We start from the raw sequence: 24,645 nt of genomic DNA, 5'->3' as shown, positions 1-24,645 counted from the left end.
AGATGTGCACATGAATGTACCTTTGATGGTATAGCTGGTGTGGTTAGGTCCTATGATGGTGTCACTAGGGTAGATGTGTGGACTGAGTTGGCAATGGGGTTTGTTGCAGGGATAGGTCCCTGGATTAGTGTTTCAATTCTAGATTGTGAAGTTGGTGGTGAATATTCATCTTAGTTTGGGGGTGTCTGTGAGACTGGTCTGCCTCCTAAGGTCTGTGAGAGTGATGGATCGTCATCATCAAGATTGTAGATCTTTGATGATGTGTAGGAAAGGTTTTCGCTGGGGGCTGTAGGTAATGGTTAGTAGTGTTCTGTAGCTTTTGTTGTTGGGCCTGTTCTCTAGTAGGTGAATTCTGGATATCTTCCTGGCTTTATCAATTTGTTTCTTCACTTCTCCAGGTGGGTGTTACAGTTTTAAGAATGTGTGATAGAGATCCTGCAGATGTTTGTCTGAGGGATTGGAGCAAATGCAGCTGCACTCCAGGGGTTGGCTGTAGACAATGGCTCATGTGATGTGTTCCAGATGAAAGCTGGAGGCATGTAAGTGAGTATAGTGGTCAGTAGGTATCCGGTATAGAGTGGTATTTATGTGACCATCACTTATTTGTACTATAGTGTCCAGGAAGTAGATCTCTTGTGTGGATTGATCCAGGCTGAGATTGATGGTAAGATGGAAATTTTTGAAATCCTGGTGAAATTCTTCAAGAGCCTCGTTCCTGTAGCTCCAGGTGATGGCAATGTCATCAATGTAGCGTAAGTAGAGAAGGGACACTTGGGGATGGGAGCTTGAGGAAATGTTGCTCTAGATCAGCCATAAAAATATTGGCCTACGGTTGAGCCACATGGGTACCCATAGCAGTGCCTCTGTCTTGCAGGTGTAAATCATCCTAAAATCTGAAATGGTGGTGGGTGAGAACAATTGGAGATAGCTTTACTTAGTGGTGTTCTTTTGATCTGTATAATTTATCTCATAGCATCAGCTCTCAAAGGCTTTCTGATAGGAATAAAGTTGTTGAATAAATGTGGTCTTTCTAATGTAAGCCAATGGCATTTATCTGCTGGCATATAATTAGGTAGTATGAGTATAATGAGCACTATTAAAATAACTGCTTAGTACTCATCACCCCAAGTATCTGCTGTAGCTTTAGTATTGCCCCACTCTTTGACAGAAGAGACAGCAGAATAGTGCAATTCCTGAGGAGCAGCAAATATTACAGTTTAGTGGTATCCTCTTGAAGACGTCTATCCTGACAGTTTGAACAGTGCTCAACTGGGTCATTGTGAAGAAACCTGTACCATCTTTAATTTTAGTTAGTATCCACTTTCAAGAGAGACATTCAGTTTCTATTGAATCAAAGCATATGTGGGCTTCATGCAAAGTTCATTGAAATCAGAGTGTGTCTTTCCATTGATTTTAATGGGCTTTGTATTGGGCCGCATAAGAGGATAAAAATTGATTCTTTACACAGATCCAGTAATAAAAAATGAGGCTTTAGAATCATAAAATAAGGGTGTCAAAATTCTGATATATTAAATGCAATCTGTGCTTGATATGGCGAGATCAGTGTATGGAGGAGACCTGCTGTCCACAGATCTCACTAGCCTGTTCATTTCATTGTAGGAGTGGAAACAATAGTTTCTCCAGCATTGTTCTTTTCTTCCCTGGATACTATAGAGGTGGAAGAGCTGGGAGAAGTTATGCCTGTTCCACTTTTACATGTTGGATCAGAGAGAGTATTTATGTAAAAATGTCATGCAACCCCAGATTTTATTAGTCTTTGTATATAACTCATTCATGCTGGGGAATCCCTCCTTGAAAACAATTTCCAGAGGAAGCTGCTTATTTAGGAGTCCAATGCAGTGTGTTCCCATGTAGTTAGATTTTTTCATGAAAACAGAATCCATCTGGTAATTCTATATAGTCTGAAAACCAAAGGATTCAGGAGGTTTGTGGTTTATTGTTTGGAGGCTAAACCTTCTTGGTTCTTGGATGAACAGCAAGCCACATCAGCATATTGTAGTCCTCCAATAGAAGATACCTATGGATTTTACCTCTCCGTAGGGAGCATTCTGTGCTTCATATGTTTTTTTCTGCAGAAATCAATGACCAAATGTTATTCCCTGCTCAGAACTAATCTTGGAAAATGTCTGCCACAAGAAATCTTCCAAGGCTGTAAAAACCATATTGAGCCTAAAATAAGAAAAAACTGCACTGACCAGCAAACTCACTATTCTCTGATGGGCCAAACAGGTGAAAACATAACCTTCTGAGCGTTCCACCCTAAAGATTCCCCTCGCCGCACCCCAGAAGGAACAAAAGAGCACCATAAGAGAAAGGAATGTTGCTTTCTTTGGGGGCAGTGACTGACTTGTACAAATGCCAGGAGTCCATTCAGACAAAGGAAATTGCCTTTTTCTCATTCTCAAACACAGTCAATATTGACTAATCCTCACAAATGGGAGTGTACCAGGAGTTAAGAGATATCTGTTTAAGGGAGCTGGAAAAAGGGGAAAGAGATACTCTCTTGGCGCGATATAGGACAGATGTAAGGGTATTAATATACAGGCCGAGGATAGGGAACAAACTGAATTTTACCCATAACTATAAGATATATCTGCTGAGGTCAGTACATTTAATCTGCAGTGCATATTGAAGTCTGTGTACTCTGGACAGGGAGTTGCTTTGCAGATTTCCTCAAAAAATGCAGGGGGTTATTTGGCGCCAGGCATCAAACATAATTTAGTAAATTGTGCTTCGATTTTTCCCGGAGGTCATAAACTTTTGGTGCCTGTATACATGTTATAAGTCATCTGGTAATATGAGTTTTTGACACTTGCCTTTCACTACTGGATGATGCAGAATTATTGATTTTCTGAAACCTGTGGTGTATTCATACACGTTTTTCATCTCATCTGGCATCTAACCGGAAAGATATAGGGAGCTAGCTGGACAAAATGCTCCATTATGTGCTTTGACCTTGTCTTATTCTTCATTTTTCCTGGGCTGAATATCCATCATGGTCTTACAGAATTTGGGAGGGAAATACCTTTTTTTAGTCTTCTCTCCACAGTCTTCTGGCTAAAATATAAGGAATTTTCCTTCCTTAGCTCATAAAGAACCAGAGGAGAATTCTCCCTTTTCTGTTTCTTTCATTTGCTCCTGTTAGATTTTGAAGAATTTGGGGCTGCTGGGCCCCAAGGTCACATTTCCACAAAAAGACAGAGTCTGTGCCCAGGAACTATGCCATAGAGGCCAAAGAAAGACACAGCTGGAGACAACCCAGCACAAGGGAAGATGAAGTACACACAGGTGCAGCATGGTGGGATCCAAACACAGCAGCCAGGTGAATGTCCTGAGGGTGAGCTTTACCCGCACCATAAAGGAATCTATTTGGAAAGCTGTCCGGAGGGGGATTCTATAGAACAAAAGAAATCTCTCTCTTTCAGTGTATGGAGAGAAGTCTGTGCCAAACACAAAACACATCATCATCAACCAAGTTAATTGCTTGGTCTTTTTTCAGCATGTTTGCCATTTTGAGGAACAGAGTTGCTTAGAGATTTTTTGTAATAAAAAAATTAGATATGTCAGGTCTATGAACTAACAAGTTATATTTTCACTGACTGAAAAGTAAGGATTCAATTATTCCTACTACTAGATCTGCATAAAAGAATGTCTAAGGAATGGAATTTTATGGCTGTTGGTAATAAATGGCTTAGCCTTTGTCAGAGCAAAGTTTTATATTCAAAAATAAAGATCTGGCTAAGAAATTGCCAGGGCTCACAAAAATATTTATAAAATACTTGGTGGGTTTTAGACTAAAAAATTAAAAAACCTAAAATGCAAAAAAAAAAAATCTGTTTTCTTACAAAATAATTTATCTGAGTTATGGACGGGACAATGGCTATATAATGAGATATGGAGGAAGGCATGTATAATGAGGTATAGAACTTTTAGCTTCTTCAATTCAAATCCAGTTCAAGTATGTGGTAAGGAACAATCTGACAGGCTTTCCAGTTATCTTTGGGAAACAGTGGACTCACTTCAGTTCCTAGTGCATATTTTAAAACCAATGCACAAACATCCTTGTTGATAATCTCAGGGGAGATGCCAGGGAATGGAGACTAAGCTATCCTTGCTAGGCCCTTCAAGTTAAGGCTGAAGATTATTTAGGAAGCTCACCTCCAGGGATACTAAATTCGCTGTGGAAATCTATTTCCCTCTGCTATATTAGCAGTATGTGCCTGCAGAATTTATCTATATAAAAACTCTTGTACAAACTTAATAACAGAGCACACCCTATTATGTTAAATGCCAGCTATTGTAGAGATGTCAATAAAATATTGTCAGAGGATAATGGCCATCTGCCACTCTTAGATAATTGTTCAGGTGAAGACACTCATCCCATGGTAACATTCTGTTATAACAGCTTTATGTCTTCTATACCAAACAACTGACGTAAATGTGATAATTGTTCCTGATGCAGTAAAATTTGTCCTCTATGCCTCTGTTGAACAGCAGGTGAAAAACCGTCATTTGCAACAAAAGCTGGTTTGGGATAGAAACGTCATGGAATGTACAATATAAATATGACAAACTCCTATCTGTGATGACCTCATGATTTTCTCTGATGGTAGAAATAATATATACGTACTTTGCATCAGATTTACATATGAATTCAAAGTGTCACATATGACTGATTTCACTCAATATGAAAATCTATATCTTGTTCATTCTAAGGATCGGCTACCCAGCAATCTGACTGGTTGATAATAAGAAAACATGAAAGTTAACTACAAGACGTTGGCAAAGAATTAATACTTCTGTACACTATAGGTATGAAATACATTGAGGACATGTTGTACAGAAAGCGATGAATACAGAATTGAGTAAGATGTTACCATAGGTAGCAGAAAATTCAGAAAAAAAAATAAAGCAACAACAAACACCTGATGTGGAACAAAAGAGATAATGAGCTACATGAGAGTAATATTTGAAATTAGGACAATGAAGCAGAAAAGGCTTTAAGTGTCTGCAAAGAGGCTGCAGTTGCTAAGGCTGAGAAACAGTTCAAATGTTCATACACTGCAAGGGCTGTTTAATACTTGGTTTGAGCTACTAAAGGAAGCCAGGAGAAATCTTGAAGCAAAGAGAAAAGACCAGCTGGCCCATCAACTTATTCTCCTTTTAGTACTAAACCTCCCCTATCATGACATCTAATAAAATTATCTTAAACAAATTCAGTGTTATCTCAGCAATCTTGCCTAGAAGGCCATTACTCGCATTTAAGCATCTCTGCATGAAAAACAGATTCACAACATCTGTTCTGATATTGTCTTACTTGAATTTTTGTTTTGTTGCTTTCTCCAGTCATCTTTATTAGACTGAACATAGTAATTTCACTCACCATCATTGATCCTTATTTCACTGTCTATTTTTTAGACCAGGCGTCAATATAGCTCAAGAACTATGCAGACTGTAGAGGAAGAGCATCTATGAGCTGATTCATCTTAACAGTTAATAACATAAATTATGGATGTGTTCCGTGATACTTCCATGAATCAGTGGTGAAAATGGCAATCACTTAAAAATCAACATTTTATCCACCTCATCAATATTTCCCATTTATTTAATTTTAATAACGTATCTCTTAGAGAATGCATGAGTGGGCAGGCTGCTTATCATTCAACAAAATGTGTAAAGTATATATTCACAAATTGGTACCTGAGTAAAATTATACCAATCACATACATCATTGGCGATCTATAATGAAAAAATCTATCTGCGTCTTTTCTTTTCCCTTTAATTTTGTATTTTCCTTGCTCCTCTCTGACTGATATGTCTCCTGTATTAGGCCTCCATTTACAAAAGCAGAAAGCAAACTGTGAACTGCAGAATTAACTTTAATGTACTATTTCCTATATTAGGAATGCATACCCAAGGAAAGGATTTATTCTGTCTGACAAGGAAGGTTTACTTTGTAAAGGTGCCTATGTTACTTAGTTCTGACTTCGTCATCCCCTTTCTTCATTGCTTTGTGTGCATTTCTTTGGGTTACTGATTATCCTCTGTGGAATCATGTATTACATACTTATACAAGTGACAGGTTGTGCCGTACATTGACCACTAATTGTAGGGATCTGTATGTGGAAAATAGAATAAAATGTTTATGACATACCTGCATGTGAGGCAACTGAAGATTATGGCTCATGTTCAATTGTACTTCTGCATGTATATGTCTCTAGATAAATAAAGTAAACGTACTGTTGGACAAAAAATGCAGTTAGCTTGGAATTAAAGTTTTCATTCAGATTGCATCTTCCATTCCACTTTCCTAGTCTAATCAATAGTGTGGTAAATTCAATACATCTGTCCCTCTGTGTTCACGGATTGTACTGGGACTTTTTTGAATCAATGCTGGGGGCAGATTTTTGCTACTTTGCTGCATTTTCAGTTCCAAATTACCCAGAGCCCCAATCGCTATTTGTCCCAGTAGAGTACTATATAGTGAAAAAAATCATTTCTTTTTGACTTTGCAAAATACTGAAGCTAAATTCAAAAAATTTGCCAAGCTTATTGGTAATAAACAATTGGGCAAACAAGTCAGACTGAAAAAGTGCTTGCAGGCAAACAAAGCTCTGTTTCTCTTGCCATTATTGACTATTAGGATTCTCATAAAACATTATCAAGCTTCATATGGTACCTCAAAGTCACACTGGATGATCATAATGATGTGTTCTACAAACAAGTTGACTGCAAAAGTGCTGGTAGGCAAACAAAAGAAGGCTGCCATGTAAATGTTAATTTTCATTGGGGGCATTCATTTGCTTTCCATTATTTTGAAGGAATCTGCAAACACTCGCAAAGTACTTCAAACTCTAGGTGCCATTAAAATGCAATTGATAAAATAGGGACATTCACAAACCATTCTGGAATATTCATTTACTGGTGGCAAAACAGAGGGCAATTTTGGTTTGCCAGCCTGAGTCAGGATTTTTTATTTGGTTTCTTTTATGAAGATCATGAGAGAAGATGATATGCAAAATGAATAAGGGTGATTCATATCCTGTTCCCATTTATCAGAACTGTCCCTTCTCTCCACCAATAGTTCACAGAGAATAGACTAGCAGTTTAGGAAAATGGCCCTAATAATTATACATTACTACTTAGATGTTTGGTAGGTTTGTAGTTCATACATCAACCTGTATCATGGGAACTACAAACTAAAGAGCACACAGCAATTCCCATGTTGGAGATCCTAGTCACGATGGGATTCCATGCCAGCAGAAGGATACCTGGGGGCTCTTTTCACTGTTGCAATTTACAAAAACTTCACATAACATAGGGCTGATTTACGTAAATGTAAATCAGCCTTGTGACTTGTAGGAATATGCTACAAAAGAAGTGACATTTGTCACCTGAGATAGCAGACTCTGACATATGTAAAGTGATCCATGTAAGAGCATGCTGGGTACCTCCTGAAACAGATCAAGTCACAGGAACCCTGATCCTCAACTGATGTAAATTGGTGTAGCTCCAATTGACACATCTGAAGATATAAATCATTATAATTTATGTTCAGATTACCAATGAAGGGTATAGTGTAGCTGCTGGATTTAAGTACTTTCCAATGATTCTTTACCTTCTAAACATCCCAATCAGATACCCAGCACACAGCCTGCAACTCAGGTTGGGCACTGAGTTCCTGGATTTTATCCTGGACCTTTTCCAAAACATTAAGGACCCTCAGCTTGGTCAAGATCTATTGTATATCCCATTCAACTGCTGAAGACCCTGATACTGTTTTATAATAATTACACAAACCTCATTAATGCCCTGTAGCTTGTTATTAAGCTTACCAGCAGGGAGTTTAATTCAGAATATTACAGTCAATGATGTGCTTTAGTACGTACCGTAGATCTTCTGTCTGCTCAAGTTCTTTCTTTGGGAAGAAGAGTTAAACACACCTGAATACAAGCATCTTCTGGCTAGGTTTCATATATGTAAATGGACACTAGAAAACTGAGAACTACATCAACTGCCACCTAAAATTCAGGCTCCATGGCAAAGTATATAGAAGACTGAATATCCAGTACCCTGTGCCATAAGGCCACCATTTATTTACATTATTTGCACCAAAACCCAAAAGATGTCTCTGTTACTATTAATATTTATTCAAATCCCATTTTAAAGCATCTATATATGTAATCAGGTCCTATTACAAAAGCCAAAAAATTATACAATGTTACACAGTAACATTAAAAACTACTGCTATGACTGCATCTGGAAATGTGTCAGCAACCAAGCTTTTGGGAGATTAAAAGAATAATGCCAAGATAAATCAAATAAATACATCTTGTGTCATGATCCAAAGACTACAAAAACTGGGCTCTGTCGGCCTGAGAAGGGACTGAATTCCAAATGCTGTGGCCCTCAAAGAAAAGAGATGAGCACAGGAGAGCTAATGCATATACGTATGTCTACATAGTACATATCTACATGAGCCAGGAATGAACTAGGCTAGCTCTGAGCACAGACATAGACATAGGCCTGGTACACTAGGTTCATTTTCAAAACAATGGACCCTAATGAGAAGTACAGGGTCCAACAGATAAAGGGTTCCGAGGAGATGGGCTGACACTGCCTGTTTTCAGTTACGCCTCTTCCCTGCTTATCACTGTCCCCACTTTTTGATTTGTTTGGCCTTTTACAGCTCACCAGCACAAGGAAAGTTACTACTGAAAGCTCCCCCATCTTTTCAGCTGACTTTTCACTGTGGAGCAACTATGTTACAGTTCAAAATCACACAGTTTAAACCCTGTGTAAATTTAATCTAGTGTGCTTAATTCTCATTTCTGGTAAGGTACCTTAAAAATTCCATAGTGGTTTAACATAGCCTCAAAGTATATGAAAGTAAAGCCCTGTTGTATGTTTTTAACCTTCCCACTCTAACACTGTTCCTTCAGAAATTCTTAAACAATTATTTCAATATAAGTCTGTTTATTTTTATGTTTATGTCTATTGCCAGAAGTATGTCACCAAATATATTTCCAATGTAGTTATGAAGCCAAAACATTTTTTGAATAACATTTTTTGAATAACATAACCCTTCCACATCTCTAGCCATGCTATGAGTGAGCCTACAATCAGCACTATTTCATGGTGTAATCATTTGATCACTTGTCATATGGACTGGAGGGGAAATGTAATGTCAACTGGACTTTTGAATACAAGGGAAAACTAATGATTTAGATCTAGATAAGCAAGCCAGAAATCTGATTCATCTTGTTAGGTATCATTTGAGTACTTAGAATATGTTGTGCAGTTTGTTTTAAGTGAATTGAAATGTTCTGATTTCTATCTTAATGCTTTCAACTGTCCGAACTAATTTGAAACATGAGCTCAACCATGCACTCAAATTTAATGCCACAGATACTGAATGGTGGAGGCTTGACCTTAAGATTTGTTTCATATGAACTTTATTAATCAAGTGTTATTTAATATAGTATAAGCTACAATGACATAATAATGTTAAAAAAGAAGGGTGATGTGAGCTTTCTAAGCAAGGCAGCTGAAATCCATTACATTCCTAACAGAATGTAAATTTTTCTGTATTGGAAAATAAACAATGGATTATATGATTATATGAATAATGTTTTGTAAATATTAATAAGGAACATCTTCTGACCTAGCATTTTTAACTGAAAGATCGTGCACCAAAAACAGATGAGCCTTTGATTTCAGGAGGAAAAATGACATTCTGGTTGAAAAGCTTCAAAGGGTTAATCTGTAACTGGAAAAACTTAAAAAATAGTGAATAGTGTAGCAGCACCTTAGATACTAATAAAATATGTAGATAGTATCATGAGCTTTTGTGGTACAACCCACCTCTTCACATGATTCTCTTGAGATGATTCTGATTGAAGTTTGTGCAATACTTCAACAACAACAACACACCCTGCATTACGAGAATTGGAGGAGGTTCCTACATTCAGTTGGCTGTAACATGGAACATCTCCTCGAGGAACTCCAATGCATACAGCTTTGAAGAGAGGGGATTATCACGTGGACACCAGTTTCCCATTATGAATTAGCGTGTCTCACTAAACCAAGCAAGGAGAATGACCTAGTTAGACTTGATCTCTGTGTGAATAGTTTTTCTTTAGCAGCTTTTAAAATTGTGGTTCACCTGTTGAAATTAAAGTAATGTAGGAAGATGTTCTCAAAAAAGACACAAATATGTCAATTTAAAATAGCTAAGAACTATAAATAAATAAAATCAGGAGCAAAGCACATAAAATAATGTGATATTAAGGGATAGGAGTAACTACATACATGGTCATGCCATAGGGCTTGGTTAATAGAGTATTAATAGAAAGAAAAGATAACATGATGCTACAGAGTTTTATATGACTCATGAGTGGAAATGTGATTGTTATGAAGTACTGCCTGCCCTAAGCAGGATAGATGATGAACTATGAAGCTGAGGTCTGCAGTACTAATCTCTATTTGTTAAGCAATTGTGATTGTAAAGATCTGATCTGAAGCCCATTGAAATAGTTGGGAATCTTTGCACTGACTTCAAATAGACTTTGGCTCAGGTTCCGATATGACAGACCAGATCTTCAGCAGATGTACACTGGCTTAGCTTCAGTGGAGCTACACCAGTTCATGCATGCCCAAGTTCTGGGCCTGAATGTCTTAGACTGAAGTTGGTTATTTTAACCAGGGCGCACACGATCAAATATTGCTCTGAGTTACATCTATGCAATTCCCTTAAATTCATTGGGAATCCACAGGCATAACTGAGGGCAAAACATTGATGTTTGAGCTGTTACCATCTCAGCTCTCCAGTATTTATTATAAGTGATTTAAAATGAATGTGGGGAAATTCTTTCAATTTCTCCCCAGGATTCTAAATATCTGATGAGACTTTCTTATTTCTATAAAACTCTCTTGCCCAGGAGCTGATGATCCATTCTAGTGTAAGGGAAAATCTTCATTAGCCAAACTCATCTCTCTTGTCTGCCAATTTTCTCATTAATAGACATTCACTTTCAGAAACAAATTTATTTTAGTTTTTTAGCTTTTGTGTGTGTGTTTTAAATGCTGATACCTTCAAACCTTGAGAGAGAGAAAATTAATCTCAAGTAGAAGCTGCAAGACCAATCAATTATTCGTTCATCCCAAGGTAAAACCCCAAAGAAATATAAAATTAAATTAACGTTTTCTATGTGCAACAGAGTAAACCCTCTGAAAATGCACATTCAATAAAATGATTGTCCTGTTTCAATTATTAATGGTTTTGTCTTTGGGAATTATTGTGTTGTAAAATTCAATTGACACTAATGATTAGGTTATCTAATGATCCTGAATGGCAGGTTTTCTAATGGTACTTTTTGTCCTCTGTTTGCTTTCTTTTTCAATTTGATATCCTTCTCCATCCCCTACTCATCTTAGTGTTTCTCTTTTGTTCCATATAGATACTTAAGGTATCTTAGATATCCACATACTGTTTTAAGTGACATTAAAGTCACATGTCATGTGTGTGTTCTGTCATCCTTTCCCCAGGAGAAGTATGAAGTGGAGCGTCTTGTTTTGGAAGGGTGTTTATTATATAGATGTTGCTTTGAGTTTATATCCGAGAAGGCAAGGTCGGAGAAATGTGGCTCAGAGTGGACTGTGGTGAGATTTGTGATGGTCCTTAGTGTTTGAGGAGTTTCTGCATGATATTCAATTAAATATGCACTGGTGAGCTTTTTCTGGGTGTGTTAGTGTGGGTTTCCAGATAACTGTAGACATGGCTCCCTTTTTAAAACCAATATAAGATTTAAGTCAATACTGACGTATTCTTTAAGAAATGTTCAACGGTCATCCTGTATTAGTATGCAGGGTGTAGGAATGGGATGGTTTTATTGTATCTATCTGTTCTTGATGGCACTCTTAATGTTGTTACCAAAATCTGTTTTCTTCACAATCCTCTCTTACTGATATCATTATACGATATACTGAGCAGTGAAACAGGGTTCATTTTAGGTCTGCATATGAAATGAGGTGTTTCTATAATACGAGTATATTAAAGAAACTTCTAGAATGTTAATAAACATATTATCTTAACTTTTAAGAACCTTTTATTTTTGTGAAAAAATAGGAGACATTTTTCCCATCATGCGTAATCATCTATTTCTTTAATGCCGCAATTAAGTATGCTACTTAATGTAGCCGTCCAGAGTAAGTCTAAGGTCCGACACTGGGTTCCTAAAGTACAAAATACGCCACACAGGTATCTGTCAAACACAAGTAGTTTATTTCCTGACAGCTAACAGCTGTGCCCCATAACTGGAAGAACAACATAACAAAGAAGCGGCATATCTTACATCCCATTCTGCAAGCCTAGGACCCTGGGTAGGCTGTGGACCAAGTGGGAGGTTATCTCAGCTTCCTAGGTGCCGGTACCCAAAGCCCATCGGTGAAGTCCAATTTGCTAGGCTCTAAGGCAGCCTTATATACAGTTTTGCTTGCCTTGTTTGGCAGTTTGGAAATTTCCAGGGCTTACTCATTACATGCTGATGTAGGGCTTAGCTGTTAGTTATCTATTGGGTCTGATCTGGATCTTCTTGTTCTTTGGCCCTGTTTACGTGATTAGTACGTTAGGGTAAACAGAATTGTTTATGCGTTCTTGCCCTTTACCCTTATCTCATACTTGTTCTTGCTATACTGGCAACAATGCTTATCTTAAGTGGCGTATGTTCTCAAAGACTTGCTTCTGGCTCATCAGATATAGGGAAAAGGGGGGGAAAAATGCAGGCCTCACCACCCCTAAACTAACACGTACAAAGTTCTTCCGCAATTGACCATTATACTTAAGCACATGCTTAATGGCACGCACATAGGTATTTCCACTGGAGTCACTGAGACTACTAACATGCTTAAAGTTCACCATATGCTTAAAGACCTTGCAGAATCAGGCTACGACTAGACTGCATTGCTTTTTTGGGATACCTCTGGTATCCCGAAAAAGCAATGCCACATCCAAGGAACACGTCCATTTTTTCAAACATTTTTTTGAAAGAATGGCTTGTGCTTTTTTGCCATCCCTGTAAACCTCATTCTACAAGGTATAAGGAATGGCTCAAAAGAGCTCTTTTTTTCCAAAATTTGGTGCTGTGTAGATATTCCAAAATTTGGAGTAGCCATTTGCATACCACAAATTGTGTTTCTTTCCCCCATTTAACAGTACTGTCTAGATGTAGCCTCAGTGTCTTAACTGGCAAGTAAAAGCTCTAAGGTCCTTGATTTAAAAAAAGAAAAAAATCTTACCCTTCTGTGAGAAGAGATTTGCAAGTCCTTCTTCCTCTCTCAGGGTATGTCTACACTACAGCGCTAATTCGAACTAACTTAGTTCGAATTAGTTAATTCGAACTAAGCTAATTCGAATTAGCGCAGCTAGACTTAAAAACTAGTTCGAATTAGCGTTTTGCTAATTCGAACTAGCATGTCCACACAGAGTGGACCCTGAGCAGAGGTTAAGGATGGCCGGAAGCCGAGTCAGCAGGGCATCAGATGAGGACTTAGAGTGTGGAGCTGCTGTCTCAGGCTAGCCAAGGGCTGTGCTTAAAGGGACCTGACCCCCACCCCGGACAGACAGTTCTCAGGGTTCCCCGCTTGCAAAGCAGTCCTGGCTTGGAGTGCTCTGAGTGCCCACACGCGGAACATCACAGCACTCGGCCATCAGCCCGGCTGCACTTGCCACAGGCTGCCATCCAGGGGGAGGGGGTAATCGAGGGGCTGCAGGAGAACTTCCACCCCGAGAAGCCCGCAGAGCCAGCCCAGTCCTCCCCATCGGAGGCGCGTACCCCATTCCTCCCTTACCTCCTTCCACTTACCCTTCCCTAGCCCCCCTTCCTGATGTACAAAATAAAGAAAACATGTGGTCAAAAATAGAATCTCTCTTTATTGAACAAAACTGGGGGAGACTGGGAAAAAGAGGTGGGAGAGGGGAAGAGAGAGGCTGGGCAAGGGGAGGGCAACTAAAATGATCAGGAGTTTGGAACAGGTCCCATAAGAAGAGAGGCTAAAGAGACTGGGACTTTTCAGCTTAGAGAAGAGGAGACGGAGGGGGGATATGATAGAGGTCTATAAAAGCAAGAGTGGTGTGGAGAGGGTGCATAAAGAAAAGTTCTTCATTAGTTCCCATAATAGAAGGACTAGAGGACACCAAAGGAAAGGAATGGGTAGCAGGCTTCAAACTAATAACAGAAAGTTGTTCTTCACAAAACAAAGAGTCAACCTGTGGAACTCCTTGCTGCAGGAGGCTGTGAAGGCTAGAACTAGAACAGAGTTTAAAGAGACGTTAGATCAAGTCATGGAGGTTGGGTCCATGGAGTGGTATTAGCCAGGGAGTAGAAATGGTGTCCCTGCCCAAAGTTTGTGGAAGGCTGGAGATGGATGGTACGAGACAAATGGCTTGGTCACTGTCTTCAGTCCATCCCCTCCAGGGTACCTAGGGTTGGCAGCTGTCAGCAGACAGGCTACTGGACTAGATGGACCTTTGGTTTGACCCAGTACGGCCATTCTAAGCTCAGGGCTCAGGGTCGGGGGTCTCAGTGGACCACCTTGATTTCCAAACTGGGCTTGTTTAGTTTGGAAAAAAGAAGATTAAGGGGGGACATGATAGCGGTTTTCAAATATCTAAAAGGGTGTCATAAGGAGGAAGGTGAAAATTTGTTCCTCTTGGTTTCTCAGGACAGGACAAGGAGTAATGGGCTTAAAGTGCAGCAGGGGAGGTTTAGATTGGACATTAGGAAAAAATTCCTAACTGTCAGGGTCGTCAAATATTGGAATAAATTGCCAAGGGAGGTGGTGGAATCTCCCTCTCTGGAGATATTTAAGAACAGGTTAGATAGACATCTGTCAGGGATGGTGTAGACGGAGCTTGATCCTGCCTTGAGGGCGGGGGGCTGGACTCGATGACCTCTCGAGGTCCCTTCCAGTCCTATGATTCTATGATTCTATGATTCATGCAAACCTGCTCCTGGGTGGCCAGGCTGGCAGCTCTCCTGCCCTAGATGGCCACTTTCCTGTGCCTAGTGCGGAGTTCGTGGACCAGGTCCACGATGTCTGCACTAGACCAGGCGGGCGCCCGCCTCTTGCGGTCCTGGCCAGGCTCCTGAGAGCTGCCAGCCTGGTCCCGGGAAGAGGCGGAGGGCTGGGGGGCATCGGGTGGCTGGCTCATGGCGTGCCAGGTGCAGGGTCTGCTGGCTGGGTGCTGGCAGGCTTGCACCTGGCACAGGCACCGTAGCCAGCCCGTGCCCCTTTAAGGGCTCCAGGTCCGGGAGGGGGGCATACAAGTTTCCCTGGTGGTGCCCAGAGTGGCCACCAGGGAAAGCTGGGGACGGCTAGCCTCCCACTAGTTCGAATTAAGGGGCTATACAGCCCTTAATTCGAACTAGTGAGTTCGAACTAGGCTTAGTCCTCGTAAAATGATGTTTACCTAGTTTGAACTAAGCGCTCCGCTAGTTCAAATTAAGTTCGAACTAGCGGATCGCTAGTGTATCGCCTATCAAAGTTAATTCGAACTAACATCCGTTAGTTCGAATTAACTTTGTAGTGTAGACATACCCTCAGTTTATCATTTTTTAGATTCAAAATCATAAATATACCTTACAGCATGAGAAAAATGGTATCAAAAGCCATGGTAAAAAAACCATAAACATAATGAATGATACTATAAATTGAAACTGTCGAGTAGCTTTTTCCCATATTGTACTCAGATATAAGATCACATATCAGTATAGTTGATAATACTATAGCTCTCTGTATAATATAAACATCTTCAAGAAGCTTGGAATCCATTGCACAAAGAATTAAACACTTAGGCTATGTCTATACTGCACTGCTATTTTGAGATACTAGAGGTAACCTGAAATAGCTTTTCCATGTCTTTTGAGTATGCCAGTTATTTCAAAATATAGCAGGCTCAATATTCTGACATCCCTGTAAACCTCATTCCATGAGGAATAAGGGATGTTCTGAAATAAATATTTATTTCTAAATAAGTGTTTTGTAGACAGCACCAAATTTTGAAGTAAGCTATTTCAAAATAAGCTATTTTGAAATGTACTCAAAATAAGCTACACAATTTGCATAACTTAAATTGCGTAGCTTATTTTGAGTTACAGGTACAGTGTAGACACACCCTTAGAGGCAGGTTTCTAAAGACAGAGGAGGATACAGTGAAAAAATATACACGACCCCTTTGAAAATAATAATAAAAAAAATTCCTTTGACATTAAGGTTTGAACCAGAAAATGGTTAGTGGTGTAGATGACCATCCCAGTAAACAGCTAATACAAAATCACCACATAACAAAAAGAGTAAATAGACAAAGTAAAATAGGATAATCACTCCATAGCACTACAAAAGCTGGTATACAGCATAGTAATTGCTACCTTTCACATATAATTGATATTTAACATTCATGAGGACCCATCAACATTTTGTAAAGTGAGTTAAGGATACATCTGGTAGTTAAAGCAGCATCTGCTAGGTGTCTAACCAAATAAGCATTTCCCAGTTTCATCACAGAAGACATGATTATAAGCAAGGTGACTCATTATCTTGCTTGAAGATTGAACATACTTTATCTAGCAGGAAATGGAGATGATCAAATCAGATGAGATGTCAGGGACAAACTTATGGAAATGTAAAACTGGTTTGGTTTTTTTTGTCCTGATTGGCTATTTTGTGTAGAATTACATAGCAACATTTGGTAATAGTATGCATGTGCAAGGAGAAGCAGAAGAAGGAATAAAAAAATGGACACCAAGGCTGTAAGTGGAAGTAAGAAACTGAAAATGTTTAGAAGCTAAAATAGGAACTTGTTTTATTGTTGTTATCTTTGAGCTGGCAGTAAGCCATATAAGAAAATATGAAAAAAATAACGGGATATGGTAAGTCATTAGCACAGATATTGTAGAAACCATTAGGTTCTGTTTTCACAAACATGGAAAAGATTAATTCAGTTATGGAAATTGTTCTAGATGCACAATTCATCTCTTTAAACATCTATTGAAAAAAAGGCTTTATACAAAGGAAGTCTTAGATTATAGTAATACATCTTTTTCTGGTTCCATCCTTCAATTACACAGAGGCTACGTCTAGACTGGCATGATTTTCCGGAAATGCTTTTAACGGAAAAGTTTTCCATTAAAAGCATTTTTGGAACAGAGCGTCTAGATTGGCATGGACGCTTTCCCGCAAAAGCACTTTTTGCGGAAAAGTGTCCGTGGCAAATCTAGACGCGCTTTTGCACAAAAAAGCCCTGATCGCCATTTTTGCGATCGGGGCTTTTTTGCAGAAAACAAATCTCAGCTGTCTACACTGGCCCTTTTGCGCAAAAGTTTTGCACAAAAGGGACTTTTGCCCGAACAGGAATAGCATAGTATTTCCGCGAAAAGCACTGATTTCTTACAGTAGGAAGTCAGTGCTTTTGCGGAAATTCAAGCGGCCAGTGTAGACAGCTGGCAAGTTTTTCCAGAAAAGCGGCTGATTTTCCGGAAAAACTGGCCAGTCTAGACACAGCCAGAATGTATGAAAACTTTCCTAGGTCTTTCATTTCCATGTATGTTTTTAGACAGTTTGGAACAGACCCTCTATAGTATTTGGATGTCTAAGGTCCATTTATTTCAATAAGAGTTAGGCTCCTAAATGCCCTCGAAGATTTGGGGCTTTGAAACCAGTCCTGACTCCTTATTGCATTGCTGTCTCAGCAAATGGAACAGAAATGCACATACAGTTGAAATGGAAAATGCTATTCTCCTTCTTCTTCAACACTTAGACAGTCAGCTAAAGTGATAATTGCTATTGGAATATCAATAAACAGTTGTAGTAATACTAAGTTAAAGTATCAGGTGTTGCAAAGGAAGCAAAAGTTGGAGCCTTATATCCAAATAAGTGTTTTGCGTGATATCTTAATTGAAGCATGAACGAATTGTTTAACTTTTGAGTGGAATTGACAGTTAAAGGAGTCCAATCTAAAAACAAACTATTGTTTTGTTTACAGAAGGCCATATTCTGGAGGATGTAAACAAGTGCATCCTTGCACTCAGAGAACAGGATGCTGATGGTTTAGATCGTGCAGCCGGTGCCATCCGAGGGCGTGTTGCAAGGGTGGTTCATATCGTCTCTGGTGAAATGGATAATTATGACCCTGGGGTTTATACTGTACGAGTGATGAAGAATGTTCAGTATCTGGCAAATACTGGTAAGTCTGGATTTTAGACCAATGTAATTCATTTTCTGTTGTACACTGTTTGTGCTAATGATTTAAAATATAATAACTCTGGGATCTAATGAGTTAACACCAACCTTTGTCATGGGTTCTCTTATCTTCTCTCAATAAACATGGTATCTTTTTGTGATTACAGCATACATTAAAAATGGAATCTTTGTAAAATATTTTCAGTGTTATTTTTATAAATCCAAGAGACACAATTTTGCTGGCTTGTGACTGGTGAAGCAACAATTTTAAGAAGTATTCTGCCAACCTCATCACATTCCTTAGACATATGGCAAAGCCATTGCTATCTCAGTTTGGCTTTTATAATGTGTGTACTGTAGTACAAATGAAGCCATCATTGTTAGGAACAAGTATATTGTTAGTTTTTAGCAATATGACATCCAAGTGTAGGAGGAGCACTTTTTGGCTACATCTAGACTGGCCCCTATTACGAAATAGCCATGCTAATTTCCAACTTTGGAATAGGGAAATCCGCGGGGGATTTAAATATCCCCCGCGGGGTTTAAATAAACATGTCCGCCGCTTTTTTTCCGGCTTGGGGAAAAGCCGGAAAAAAGCATTTAGACTGGCGCGATCCTCCGGAATAAAGCCCTTTTCCGGAGGATCTCTTAGGAATAAGAGATCCTCCGGAAAAGGGCTTTATTCCGGAGGATCGCGCCAGTCTAGATGCTTTTTTCCGGCTTTTCCCCAAGCCGGAAAAAAAGCGGCGGACATGTTTATTTAAATCCCCCGCTGATTTCCTTATTCCAAAGTTGGAAATTAGCATGGCTATTTCGTAATAGGGGCCAGTCTAGACGTAGCCTTTAAGTATAGGAGAGTTGAACTTTTTTTTAAAGAGAAGAACAATCCTTTTTGTGATCACATGCATCTATGGTCATATGAAATGAAAAGTGACTATTAACTGTGGTTTAATAGTCATCTTTCCTTTTAAACAACATGGAGTCCGGTGTCGCTTTAAAGACTAACCAATTTATTACAATATTAGAACATATGATTTCGTGAGCTACAACTCACTTCCTCAGATGCTGAAGAGAAAATAAAAGAAAGACAGAAAGAGAGGGAAAAGAGATACAGAAATGGGAGTGTGACATCGGGGCTAATTAAATCAGAATGGATGTGGTTCATCTCCAACAACGGTGAGAAGGTAAGAGTTCGGGGTGTCAAATCTGCATATGAATTCCAGCTCATCTGTTTTTCTCTGTAGTCTGGTTTTGAAGTTTTTCCATATGAGAATGGCAACCTGCAAGTTGGAAACTGTGCGCCCAGGGAGGTTAAAGTCCTCCCCCCCAACTTTTGGATGTTGCCATTCTTAATGACTGATTTGTGTCCATTTACTCTTTTGTATTGAGACAGCTTCATTTGTCTGATGTATATGGCAGAGGGGCATTTTTGATACATGATGGCATATATTAGGTTAGCACATGTGCATGTGAATGAGCCTTTGATGGTATAGTCAATGTGGTTAAGTCCTGTGATGGTGTCACTAGGGCTATGTCTACATTATAGCCTTTTTTCAGCAGAGACAATGCAAATGAAGTGCTCATTAGCATTTGTCACACTGTCATTTGCATATTATCTCCCAATGCTTTTTGCAGGAGAGGTTTTTGTGCAAAAATAAACAGTGTAGACGGGGCTGTTTTGTGAAAAAAAACTCTTTTGCACAAGATCCCTTATGCCTCAAAAAGGAGGTATTCAGGTTCTTGTGCAAAAGGATTTTTTTTGCGCAAAACGGCCCCATCTACACTGCTTTTTTTGCACAAAAACCTCTTGCACAAAAAGCATTGATAGATAATATGCAAATAACAGCACAACAAATGCTAATGAGATCTTCATTTGCTTTGTCTCTGCAGTGGAGATGTAGCCTACGGTAGATGTGTAGAGAGAGTTGGTAACTGCAGCCAGTCGAGAGATTATATAATTGATTCCTTTATATATGGTCTGCACCTAGGATAGTCAAAGGAGATGAAGCCATCATATTGATAAAAGGTTTTTAAATGCTTTATTGTAGCACTTTCTACAGTACATAATTTTAAAGACTTGATTTCAGATTGATGAAAAACAAATGTTCAAAGTACTTTACTATATGCGGTACCTTTGACGATCACAAAATTCTATAAGGAAGCAGTGGATTTGGTTTAATTACCCACAGCTTTATTCACCCCAAATATCTAGGTGTACCTGGCGATACGTTATACAGTGCAGGTCATAATTATTTCCCAAACTATTCCCTCCTGTTTAGGAAACTATTGCCAGCCCTCCTCCTTTCCAACTTAGGCCTGTTGCTGGTACTCAGCTGCCAACACCGTGTGCAGGGCGAAAGAGGACTGAAAAGGAAGGGGGTAAGGGTTGGCTCCAGTCTATTCCTAATAGTAGGAGCCCTGAATCCCCTTTCTCAGCTTCCTTAAGGGATGCTTTCCTCTAAATCTGCTTCTAACCCATATTGTCTGATCACCATATCCCCTATATAATGATTACCGCACTGGATGCCTGCCACTTTTTTTTTTGTTACTGAGTAATTACATTTTAATTTAAGCTCTACACTTACTCTGCCAGGCCCCTGACTTACTGCGGAGATGGTGAAAAACCTACCCTGACACAGCCAATCTGGAAGCAAGCAAAAGATTCTTTACCAGCCTCTAGAGAAAGAGGGCAACTAGCTTAATGCCAAGAGCAGGTCATAAAGAAGCCCATTCCTACTCTGATTCCATGGATGGGATGAGGCACATTGGCACCCTGATCACAGTGAGATAGGGCTTGGTTTTAAATGCCCTTCCAAAGGCACCTGGAAGGGTAGTGCCCCCCACAACCTGGTCCAGTCACTTCCTCTTCTTCCTTGCTCCACTTAAATATACCTTCCCTGATTGCCATCAATAGCCCATAATAGCATTTCTTTCTCCCTACCAACCAGACAAAGAGTCCATCACTTGCAGTCATGGTAAGCAAAGATTCATAAGCCTGAAGAAGAAAGTAAATTGAATGTTCAGCCTTTCTTCCTTTCCTTTATTTTTACCTGTAGGGCATTGTAAATCTGTTGGATATAAACTACATCCACCTTAATATCTCACATTTAAACTGAAAAGCCTGTCTTCTTAAAAAACACAGCATATCAAACAGACCTCCCAAGACTTGTGTGATCTTTGATTTGATTTCAAGAGCTAACCTCTTACCAAAATGCCTCTGGCCAGTTTTCTGGTAAGAGCAGACTGCTTGAGAATACAGCCTTCAATTATATAAGTGTGATGTCCAAATCCTGTATCCATCAGCAGAGTTTCCTAAACAAGTCCTCAATGTGTTACACTTGACTGACATTCACTTATTTTACATTCAATAAAAGAGGGGCATTTAGTATACGCTCATTCATAGAATCAATCAGCTTAAATAGGTCCAAATTGGAGCTACATTCACTGGGAACAGGAGCAGACTGATGTCCCTAGGAGTTGCAAAATGTGGGCATAATGATGGACAGAGTCTGAAATAAACATGACCTTTGTTTTCCCTCTGGCATTTTGATGAAGAAAAAGGCCGAGAAGTTGCAGCACAACATACTTTTCTCATTAAATGAAACAACAAAGAAAAAACCCCAGAAGAAACAAGCTATAGAGAAGTACAACCTCTTGTTGTCTGTATCGCTTCACCCCCTCCTCAATGCATATGTGTAGTGTTTAAACACTGTGGGAGCTGACACTGATTTCTGTTCTCTTGCACTGCAGTGACAATGTATATCCCTAAATCAGTGTACCTAAGACAGACAAGCAGAAATATAGCCTTTTTTGTTAGAAAATGTGGTTTGTGTCAAGGCATGTTGGGCACAATGTCATAAGTCTGAATTTCTTTGTAATCCATTGAACATCAGAATCCAATATCCTTAAATTATTCAGTAGGAGTGAAAAGAGGAACATACATTTTCCATTGTTGTTATTATTAGTACATTCTCTAGTGAATAAATATGAGATCCTGAAAGGTTATTTTCCTACTTTGATTTCTGTGAAGTTGCAAGTGCTCAAAACCAGTCAGAATTTGCCTCAGTAAGCACTGTAGGGTCCTTTAAGCAAAAACCAGCTAACAACAAACTGTGTTTTTACTAAGAGTATTTTTATTCATCCTGCCATCCTATCCTAATTTAGTTTGCCTAAATTACTCAGGGCAAAGTAGTGATCTCTTTGCTTCCCCTGTATCATGCAAATGATGCATGTTTCCAAGGGCAGATCACTGTTAGGTAAAATTGTCCCTCGTTAATAATACTTTGGAACTCAATAATCAGACACAAGGGTAAGGTGAATAGAAAGATGTATTATTTTGTACTAACATTCCAGGTGTATAAAACAATCATGACCACTATTTACACTGTTAACTAAAGAAACAGTTGCTTGTGAGTCAGTACACAAATTATTGTTATAAGACTAGATATGCTGTTTCACAGTAAAATAAATGGGCTTATATGAATCCACAGAACTCAATTTAAAATCTCTTTGAGTAGGTCTACAGGAAGCCTTATAAAATACTAGCAACCATCTTTCTATTTCAGCTTTGTTCTACTAACTGCTCACAGTGGTTGGGAACAGCAAACCACAGCGATTGGTAAACAAATCAATGACTGGCAGCCCACCAACAACTAACCCTAACAAACTGCTTGAGATGTGCCCACCCAAGGTTCCACATCCCTGCCCTAGATACTTGACAGCAGTTCTGCTGCCTAGCAAATGACTCCCCATTTTGCATTCGTGCACATTCATGTTTCCTTCCTAAATGTAGCGCTTTCCACTTGTCTTTATTGAATTTCATCTTGTTTAGATAATACCAATTCTCCAATTTCACAAGGACAACAAACCCTTATAAGACCCCATTGAATAGGACCATCCAGTAAAACAGCAAACTATTGATTATTACTCATTTTATGTATTTTAACTAGTTATGCACCTACCTATTGTAATGCCATCTAGACAACATTTCCCTAGTTCAAGGGTGGGCTTTGATCAAGCCTGCATGGCTGTTCCAGGCCCCGCCACCTAGCGCATTGCCTGGGTACCAGAGTCACGAGCCCTTTCAACTCCTTCTATTTAAAGGGCTTGCACCTTCCCTGCACCTTGGCAGCCATAAGGAAGGCATGAGCCCTTTAAACAGAAGCAGTTGAAAAGGCTCACATATCTCTGGCTCCCATGGAATGTGCTAGCAGAGATGCCGGGAGCAGCGAGCCCTTTAAATAGCAGGAATTGAAAGGGCTTGCAGCTCCTGTCTCCTACTAATATGATGCCTGGGAGCCACAGGGGAGCAATCCCTTTCAGCTCCTGATAGGGAGCCCCTTCTGTCAGACGCCCTGCCCCTTTCGGGGTAGCCTGCAACCACTTCAAAACATTTTCAAGTGGCCTCCACTCAAAAATTATTGCCCACCTCTGCCCTAGTTTATTTAGGAGAATGTCATATGGGACTTTGTCAAAAGTCTTACTGAAGTCAAGTATATCTCATCTACTGCTTCCTCCCACCCTTATCCACTATCCAGGCCAGTAACCTTATCTAGGAAATTAGGTTGGACTGACACATATTAGTTCTGACAAAAACATGTTGGCCATTATTTTCACCCTGCTGATCTTGTAGATGCTCTCATAGGGTATGTTTACACTACCCCGCTAGTTCGAACTAGTGGGGTAATGTAGGCATACCGCAATTGCAAATGAAGCCCGGGATTTGAATTTCCCGGGCTTCATTTGCATAAGCGGGGTGCCGCCATTTTTAAATCCCCTCTCGTTCGAACCCCGTGCCTCGCGGCTACACGCAGCACGAACTAGGTAGTTCAAACTAGGCTTTCTAGTTCGAACTACCGTTACTCCTCGTGGAATGAGGAGTAACGGTAGTTCAAACTAGGAAGCCTAGTTCGAACTACCTAGTTCGTGCCACGTGTAGCTGCGCAGCACGGGGTTCGAACAAGCGGGGATTTAAAAATGGCAGCGCCCGCTTATGCAAATGAAGCCCGGGAAATTCAAATCCCGGGCTTCATTTGCAATTGCAGTATGCCTACATTACCCCGCTAGTTCGAACTAGCGGGGTAGTGTAGACATACCCATATTGATTAATAATGTATTCTTTCTGGGTATTGAAGTTATATTGACTGGTTTATAATCTCCCAGATTCTCTTTGTTCTCTTTATTTAAAGTCAGATACTTTGTTTGCTTTTCCCTATTCCTCTGGGACTTCCTGAGTCCTAAAAGAGAATTGCCTGTGGTTCTGAGATTGCTTCAGCTAGTTGTTTTATGTACCACAGGGTGAATTTTTAAATAAATTAAAAAAAAATGTTCTGGCAGAAAATACTGTTCTTTGCTATTCAAACTACCTAAGAGGTATTGCCACTGACA

The 24,645-nt window shown here is 39.5% G+C and overlaps 1 protein-coding gene across 5 annotated transcripts in view; it reads left to right on the top strand.

Annotated features, from left to right (window-relative positions):
• The window catches only part of CTNNA3 (catenin alpha 3), a 1,028,503-nt gene that overhangs the window by 772,110 nt on the left and 231,748 nt on the right, over positions 1-24,645 (top strand). For all 5 annotated transcript variants that reach the window (XM_089780114.1, XM_089780115.1, XM_089780112.1 and 2 more), the window contains one exon: positions 18,062-18,262. In XM_089780114.1, coding sequence (XP_089636240.1) covers positions 18,062-18,262 — 201 coding nt within the window. The remainder of the gene's footprint in view (positions 1-18,061; positions 18,263-24,645) is intronic.

Source organism: Pelodiscus sinensis, chromosome 8 (assembly GCF_052426305.1).
Source record: "Pelodiscus sinensis isolate ZL-2025 chromosome 8, ASM5242630v1, whole genome shotgun sequence".
Taxonomy (NCBI): Eukaryota; Metazoa; Chordata; order Testudines; family Trionychidae; genus Pelodiscus; species Pelodiscus sinensis.
Note: the sequence above shows the minus strand (reverse complement) of the source record. Positions and strands in the feature narration are given on the sequence as shown.